This window comes from Ipomoea nil, unplaced genomic scaffold (assembly GCF_001879475.1).
Source record: "Ipomoea nil cultivar Tokyo-kokei standard unplaced genomic scaffold, Asagao_1.1 scaffold3195, whole genome shotgun sequence".
Classification (NCBI taxonomy): Eukaryota; Viridiplantae; Streptophyta; class Magnoliopsida; order Solanales; family Convolvulaceae; genus Ipomoea; species Ipomoea nil.
In genome coordinates this window covers 870,046-879,196 of record NW_017619623.1, presented here as the reverse complement: position 1 = coordinate 879,196, position 9,151 = coordinate 870,046, and the positions used below count along the sequence as shown (strand labels likewise).

The window sequence follows — 9,151 nt, the reverse complement described above, 5'->3', positions numbered from 1 at the left end:
CACGCGCCGGCGCGTGAAGGGTTTTCCGACGACCATCTTTGACGGCGGATACACCGGTGGGCTCGCCGTGAAGTGTAGAGTCCGTATGAGTGGAGAGAAAGAGGTTTCGAGCAACTTCATATCCTTCGCGAGAGAGAAGACAAACCTGCTGTGCGGTAATATTGTTTGTTTTTGCCTTTTGGAGTAGTGTCTGCCTTTTTTGTGCCTTCTGGAGTGTTGTTGAATATTTGATACTGGAAATTCAGTACTGTGGTTCAGTACTGCGGTAATTTCATATCCAGCTTGAACTTGGAGTATTGCTGTGTTTTTTTTTTTCTAGGCACGTATATAATATGGAAGAAAACAAAAATATTACTGTTGTGTCTACTCCATCTAAATTAATTGATGTAGTTCTGGCTGCTGATGGGTCTAATTTTGCTGAATGGAAATTTTTGGTCAAAATTAATTTGGATGGAATGGGTAAAGGTGACCATTTAGATACAGATTTCCCTCCAGATAATAAGGAGTTAGGATCATTGGATCAAGTATTCTCCCAGATACAGAATGCATCAGTAAGTACTGGTGAACCCCTCCCCCCCCCCCCCCCCCCCCGAGAAAAACGTTTTTATATCACAAGGCAGCAATATTGAAGGAAGTACGTTTGTGTCGCATGGGAGGTACACTAATGAAGGGTACAATAGTCACGGTGGAGGTGGTCGCCATCGAGGACGTGGAGGAAGGGTCCGTGGAGGAGGTCATGGAGGACCAAGGGTATGTTTCAATTGTGGAGAACCAGGATATTTCAAGAATCAATGTCCTAAACCACCAAGACAGCAAAGATTTGCTAACACAACCTCTGGGCCTGAAGGACATAAGGTGGTTATGACAAATGAGGAGTTAGCAGCATTCAATCAACTGAAGGGGTCTTCTCTTATGCAGTCTCCACCCCAGTTTCCATCCAATCAACCGACTTCTTCTGCCACCTTTGTCCAAATAGGTAATCCTGTTGCACGTGTGTCTTCTTCATCTACACAATGGGTCATTGATTCCGGAGCTAGTGACCATATGACAGGTAATTCTAAAATTTTTTCCTCATATTCTCCATCAAACCCTGGGGCCATGGTTACTCTGGCGGATGGGTCATCTGTTCCAGTTTTAGGTCGAGGCAGTACTGTTGCAACCTCCTCATTACCTCTGTCATCTATATTATATCTTCCAAAGTTTCCCTTTAATTTTCTTTCCATTAGCCAAATCACACTGACTTTGAATCGTTTTGTCTCCTTTTTCCCGGGTTATTGTTTATTTCAGGATCTTTTGACGAAGAAGATTATTGGTAAGGGGAAGGAAATCGGAGGACTATATGTTTTGGAACAGTCTGTATCTCCGTCCAAGGCCATGTTGAGTGATACCTCTCCTCTTCAACTACACTGTCGGTATGGTCATCCATCACTGTCGATCCTAAAGAAGTTGTTTCCTGGTTTAGAGTCATTGTCTACTTTGCAGTGTGAGTCGTGTGAGTTTGCTAAGCATTGTCGGGTTTCCTATCCTCCTTGTGTCAATAAAAGAGTACAATCTATATTTGATCTTGTTCATTCTGATGTCTGGGGTCCCTATCATGTCACAGGGAAGAACGGGTTTAGATATTTTGTAACATTTGTAGACGACTTCTCTAGGTGTACGTGGTTATATCTTATGAAATCTAGAGATGAGTTATTTACAATTTTTTGTAATTTTTGTGCTGAGATCAAAACCCAGTTTAATAAAAGTATTAAGTGTGTGCGAAGTGACAGTGCACAAGAGTATTTCTCTAAACCTTTTTCCACTTATATGAGCCAAAATGGGATGGTTCATCAGTCCTCGTGTGCGTATACCCCTCAGCAAAATGGAGTGGCAGAAAGAAAGAACCGTCATGTGTTAGAAGTAGCTCGGGCACTTTTGTTTCAAATGAAGGTGCCTAAGGTTTTTTGGTCTGATGCTGTTCATACTGCGTGTTTTTTTGATCAACAGGATGCCTTCATCTGTCCTTAAAGGTCAAATTCCTTATTCTTTGGTGTATCTAACATAACCTCTCTTTCATCTCCCACCAAAAATATTTGGATGCACTTGTTTTGTCCAGGATGTTCGTTCTCAACGCAGGAAACTTGATCCTAAATCACTTAAGTGTATATTCCTGGGGTACTCGCGTACTCAAAAGGGTTATAGGTGCTATTCACCTAACTTGGGGCGGTATTTAGTGTCAGCTGATGTTACTTTCTTTGAAAACATGGTGTTCTCTGGGGATGTGGGATCGTCTGGGTATGGGTCTACTCCAGATAATGATTTCCTTACATATACTATTACCATACCAGTCGAGTCTGTTTCTAGGCCCCCCATTACACAGGTTTATACTCGACGGCCGAGAGATGCAGTGGCACCGCTTGAACCGCAAGTGGATACTCCCCCCTTACCAGAATCTTCGTCAAATGGCCTGGATCTTCCCATTGCCCTTCGTAAAGGTAAACGTCGTTGTCAAAACCCTATTTCCTCTCTTGTTTCTTATGATCATTTGCCACTATCATCTCGCACCTTCATATCACGTTTAGATTCTGTGTCAGTTCCAAACACTTTGAGTCAAGCAATAGCTCATGATGGGTGGAGACACGCAATGGAGGAAGAGATGGTTTCTCTTGAAGACAATCATACTTGGGATTTGGTACCTCTCCCGGCCGGTAAGACGGCAGTTGGTTGCAAATGGGTTTATGTTGTGAAAATGAATCCTGATGGGTCTGTGGCTAGACTTAAAGCTCGTTTAGTGGCAAAGGGATATACACAGACTTATGGTGTTGATTATACAGAAACATTCTCCCCTATCGCTAAGATAGCTTCAGTACGTATCTTTATTTCCTTAGTTGCGTCTAAACATTGGCCTTTGTATCAGATAGATGTCAAAAAGGCCTTTTTGCATGGTAATTTAGATGAGGAAGTCTACATGGAGCAACCTCCTGGGTTTGTTGCTCAGGGGGAGTCTGGGAGAGTGTGTAAATTGAAGAAGTCTCTATATGGCTTGAAGCAATCACCACGAGCTTGGTTTGGGAGGTTTAGTAGTGTGATTATTGAGTTTGTATGCAAAGGAGTATGTGTGATCATACTGTCTTTTTCAAGCACACTAATGTTGGGTGCATTCTCTTGATTGTTTATGTTGATGATATAGTAATCACAGGTAGTGATGCAGTGGGAATTGAAGCTCTTAAATCTTTTCTCAAAGAAAAGTTTCACACGAAAGATGTGGGAGTAATGAAGTATTTTCTAGGGATTGAAGTTGCTCGCTCTCGGACAGGGATATTTCTTTCCCAAAGGAAATATGTGTTAGATTTGCTTGATGATACTGGGTTGTTGGGATCAAAACCATGCGAGACCCTTATGGAGCAGGGTGTTAGACTTGTGGCTGGTGAGGGGGAGGCTTTTGACTCTCCAGAAAGATATAGGAAGTTGGTGGGAAAGTTGAACTATCTCACCATTACGCGTCCGGACATTGCTTTTCCAGTCAGTGTGGTAAGTCAATTCATGCAAGTACCTACACGAGCTCATTGGGAAGCAGCAGTTCGAATTGTAAAGCATCTCAAGAATGCGCCCGGTAAAGGCATTCTATATGCTGATCATGGACATATGAGAGTTGAGGCTTTTTCAGATGCTGATTGGGCAGGTTCGTTGAGCGACAGGAAGTCTACAACAGGATATTGTGTGTTCGTAGGAGGTAATTTGGTTTCTTAGAAAAGCAAGAAACAAACTGTTGTGGCTCGGTCCAGTGCGGAATCTGAGTATAGGGCAATGGCTCATGTCACATGTGAGATAACTTGGGTGCACAATATGTTGAAGGAGATTGGTGTGGAAGTGGTAAAGCCTATACGTTTATGGTGTGATAATCAAGCGGCTATACACATTTCAAATAATCCAGTGTTCCATGAGTGTACCAAGCATATTGAGGTAGATTGTCATTTTGTGCGTGAAAAGATTCAACAAGGCTTAATTTCTATGGCTCATGTTCGTAGTGGCGATCAACTAGCTGATTTGTTCACTAAAGGGCTCAGTAGGGACAGGGTTGAATATATTTGTAACAAGCTGGGCATGCTTAATATCTATGCTCCAGCTTGAGGGGGAGTGTTAGAAATAAGCAGTTATAAAAGATGAAAGGCATAGAAATAATAGGCTAGGAGATGAAAAGTCTGTGAAACTATCCATTGTTGTAGTATATATATCTGGGTTGTAAGCTGTCAAGGAACACACACAATAAACAAAGAAACAAGGAACGAGGTTAGTGTCCATAGCTTCTTCCTTTTTAGTTTTCTACAGTACACGAGGTCGGGCCTCCTACCCCCTTAGGGTAACCGAAGAGGCTGGATGGGTACCTCCACCCCTCCCGGAATAGTGAAAAATGAGTCCATGGCGAAGTTTTACTGCGTTTATTGAAGTTGAAGGGGAGCGGACCACCTTACAAGATATAAATATTGGAAGTACCACGCCTGTCGTGGTAGGCCTTAGCTTGGCATTGGTAATTCTCGATGAGGAGGTCTGGTGGTTGCCCTCGTTTAGGTTGGGGTCGTATTCTTCTGTCCAGGGGGAAGGTACGGCTACCTCAGAGGGGGTTCGGGCTTCAAAGTCGTAGGACGAGGAGAATGGGGTCTCACTTGTGACCCTCCTTGGGGTATAGGTAGCGTAGTAGGGTGCCGTTGTAGGGTCTTCCGTGGAATGTGTCCTCGAGGAGTAGGTAGGTAGGGAGCTCGAGCTTACACGGGGAGGACCTGGTAGGCCTCCGAAGTAGACTTCTTGAGGTCCTCCACCCGGGCTATCTTGGAGTTGTGTTCAGGGCCGAGGTTGAGGGGCCAAGCCAAGTAGGTCCACCTCGTATTGGGGAGGACGCCTGTCTTCTTATACTACTTAGGTGGTCTAGCTAGTAGGGAGCTCGAGCTTGCACGGGGAGGACCAGGTAGGCCTCTGAATTGGACTTCTTGAGGTCCTCCACCCGGGCAACGTTGGAGATTTATTCGGGACCAAGGTTGAGGGGTTGGGCTGAGTAGGTCCCCTAATAGGGAGCGGGGGCGTCCCCCAGATACTACCGTTAGGGAATGTCAAGAGCTCCTCTTGAGCTCCTTCCTCTCTGTGGAGAGGTACCTCTCGCATTGTTGCACCGGCTTGATTGTGGGGTCGACGGCGAGCCTGTGGGTGATGATGTCCCTGTTGAGGCCCGGCATAAGGGGTCGGGGCAAGTTGGCCTGCCCTCGACCGGGGTGCCGAACGCGTGAGGTGGTCATGTGCTTGGGCGCTGCGCCCTCTCGAGGGAGGCGGAGGCGGGGTCGGCACCCTTAGGGTGGCGTCCGGGCCGATCTGCGTACCTCCTTGGAGCCCCTCCGCGAGGCGGGCCGGTGTGACTGAGGCCTACTGAAGGGGCAGCCGCCCCCTCCCGGAAAAGAGCGAGATTTGGATGAGGAGGGGGGCCAACGCAGCATTGCGGTGGTGGGTGAGGTGATCTCTGAGGTCACCCGCCGACCTCAAAGAAAGGGTTCGTTGCTGACTGGTGGTCCCGTTGAGGCCACCCCCGGTAGGGGAAGCACGGGTGTTACGGGAGCTGCGAGAGTTGGACCTCGACCTTGCCATAGCTAGTGGATCATGGAGCACGCTCGAGCTTGTACGTCAACTCTCAACAAGAGAACCAATGATGGATTTAATTACTCGAGGTAGACCCGAATCACTAAATCCAATAAATGATAAATAGGAAAAGACAATGAATGTGTGTGTCACAGGGACAACCGTTGTATTAATGATCTTTTGTAGGGGAATTACAAAGAGTGTAGTAGTGATATAAAATGTAGATGTCCTAACAAAGACAAGGAGATGTCTTTTTTATACTAAGCAATCCTCCCAACCGACCCCAAGAGAATAGGGCGTGCGGTTGGATCTTGGTTGACCGAGTCACGCCGGGAGACCCCAGTGGTAGTCCTCGCCTGAGGTCCACGCCGGAGATTGGCTGAGTCACGCGGGGACGTGGCCGACCCACAGGTTGACCCTGACCTTCGCCGGCGCTGTGGTCGTCCCCCCACTGCGGTCCTCGTAGTAGACCTCAGCCAAGGTCTTCGCCGGGGACCCTGCTGGGGTCCCCCAGGCCCTTCGCATGTCGCCGCATCTCTCGGGTCGGTTTGCCCCGAGTCTCTTCTCCTAATATATCCATCAAGAATGTTGATATGGGTGAAGAACTATATAATAAGAAGAATTTTATTATATATTATAAATGTTTTGTAAGAAAATTATAAATGATAAGAATCAAAATCATTGAAAGTTTGTAAGGATGTATTCAATTTAGAATTTCAATGACTTTTGTAGACTTTTTAAAATAAGAAGTTGATAAAAGTCTATGAATGTTTTTTATATAGACTTTTTTAGAGTCTTATAAAGTTTTAAAAAGTTTTGAACGACTCTATGAAAGTCAATCAAAGTTTATTAAAATCTATCATTTTTAAAGTCTTTAAAACTCTACAAAAGTCATGATTGAATACACCCCCTTAGTTTGTCTGGTTTAAACAAAGAAAAAAAGTCTATAGAGATTAGTTTGGGGCTGGTGGGTTGGATTTTAACTATTTATATATATAAAAGAAAAGGCACAGAAATCCTATTCTAGTAAAGTGTTGATAAGTTTTTGAATACAAATATACTTTTAATAAAGACTATATAAAAGTTTAAATCAAGTACCAGCATATTTATAAAAACTTTTTAAAAGTATGAATTGAGATTTTAGAGAATTTTTAAAAGTTTAGATCAAATATATCTAGCCAAGCACTTTGTGCTCAGATGGCACCCGGATTGGATTCCCATATGGGAGGTTGTGAGTTTGAGCCTCAATGGAGGCATTATAGGCTCTTTGTGCTCCAGTAGGTTTAAAAATCTTTGAAAGTTTATAAAAGATTTGATTGGAGGTATTTCAAATAATAATAATAATAATAATAAATAAATCCTTGAGTGGGCAGGGGATAATTTGCCAGGGGGTCCCACAATTGAAACTATGATTATGTCCGAAATGCTCGTGGAATCCCGGAGAATATGTGTCTATGGAAGCCTTTTGCCTTTCGTGTTCTAATAATAATTAATTAATGTAACTTTGTAACATTGGACATCATTATTAATTCTTCCCAAATGCGCACCTTTATTCTATTTAAAATAAATTTCACTTTTCGTCACCTCATTATTATACATTAATTATATTTAATTTTAATTATTAAAAATTTATAATTAGTTGTATAACTATGTAATTTGTATCACATCTGATTTTGTCGTCTAATTTTCTGGCCAACTATTGCAAAGAGTGCTTCTTCAAAAAAAAAAAAAAAACAAATGCAGTGCCTCTTTCAAAAGTGCTCTTTCTGGAAGAAGTAAATGCAACTGGAATGAGCACTTCCGGCAATAATTTATCGGAAAATTAGACGGGAAGACCAAATGTGATACAAATTACATAATCATGCACCTAATTAGAAAATTTTAATAATTAAGGATCAAATGTGATTCATGTATAATAATTCACAGATCAAAAGTGAAATTTTCTCTTCTGTTTATATATGCTTTTATTCAAATACTCTTTGCGTTGATGAGAATTGTTATTGATTGTATTAACAGTGATTAATTACAAGATTACCGGGCTTAAGTATATATACAAGAATAGACAGAGGGAGACTGGATTGAGAATCATAAGTAGACTCAAATACATAGATAGAGTCCTAATACATAGACAGGGGTACAGATGTGAACTGTAGCTTGTCTCTAAGAAAATTAAACCTAGGACCTGCTAAAGCTTTTGTAAATATATCAGCAAGTTGATCTTTAGTGGAGATAAAGTTGATTTGAATCTCTCCCTTGGCAACTCTGTCCCGTACAAAATGATAATCAATCTCAACATGTTTAGTACGAGCATGAAGGATAGGATTAACACATAGATATGTAGCACCAAGATTATCACACCATAGCTTTGGAATAGAAACCCTAGTGACGCCAATCTCTCGTAAGAGGGAAAGAACCCATATTACCTCAGCACAAACATCAGCTAAACCCTTATATTTAGCCTCCGTAGAGGATCTCGCCACAGTTCTTTGCTTCTTGCACACCCAAGATACAAGATTTGATCCAAGAAAGATAGCATAAGCACTGGTTGATTTACGATCCTCAGGGCAGCCAGCCCAGTCTGAGGTAGAGAAGGCATGCAATTCTCTAGACTTAGATTTTCGAATACATAAACCATAAGATAGAGTCCCCTTGACCGTCGGCGCATGCATGTGTTGACAAAGTTGATTGACTGCAAAAGATAGATCTGGCCTGGTAATAGTAAGATACTTAAGAGCTCCAACCAAACTTCGATATTGCGTTGGATCATCATATAAATCTATAGAGTGAACAAGAGATTTCGAAATAGGTATTGGGGTGGACAGAGGTTTGCAATCAGTCATACCAACACGTTTCAAAATATCCACTATATACCGTTGTTGAGATAGAAGAATCTCATCACTACATTTAATGGTTTCAATGCCAAGAAAGAAACCGGGTTCACCGAGATCCCTAATCTTCAAAGTAGTAGATAATTTAGATAATAAATAACTCACAAGATTCGGATCACTGCCCATCGCCAAGATATCATCAACATAAACAAGAAGATAAAAATGAGTGGAATTCTGAGAGTAATAAAATAATGACACATCTGTTTTCGAAGCCTGGAATCCAACGGACAATAAAAAAAGCATGAAGACGGTTAAACCAAGCTCTTGGGGCTTGTTTCAACCCATACAAGGATCTCTTCAACAAACATACATGATTAGGAAATTGAACATCAATATATCCAGGTGGTTGTTGCATGTAAACAGTTTCAGTCAAATTACCATTGAGAAAAGCATTATGAACGTCTAGCTATCTCACAGTCTAACCAGAAGATATAGCTAAAGAGAGAAGTAACCTGATTGTGCAGGGTTTTACAACTGGACTGAATGTGTCAAAAAAATCTTGACCTGGAACCTGATTAAATCTCTTTGCTACCAACCTGGCTTTTTATCTCTCAATTGAACCATCCGCTTTTCTCTTGGTTCGAAAGACCCATTTACAGCCAATCACATTTTTATTTGGTTTAGACGGAACCAAACACCATGTCCGATTCTGTAATAAAGCA

General features: G+C 42.3%; 1 protein-coding gene across 1 annotated transcript; it reads right to left on the bottom strand.

Moving 5' to 3' along the window:
- Positions 1-7,718: 7,718 nt before the first annotated feature.
- LOC109168230 (uncharacterized mitochondrial protein AtMg00810-like) lies at positions 7,719-8,615 on the bottom strand. The gene has a single exon (XM_019317271.1). The coding sequence runs from the start codon at positions 8,613-8,615 to the stop codon at positions 7,719-7,721; it is 897 nt and encodes a 298-aa protein (XP_019172816.1).
- Positions 8,616-9,151: the final 536 nt, after the last annotated feature.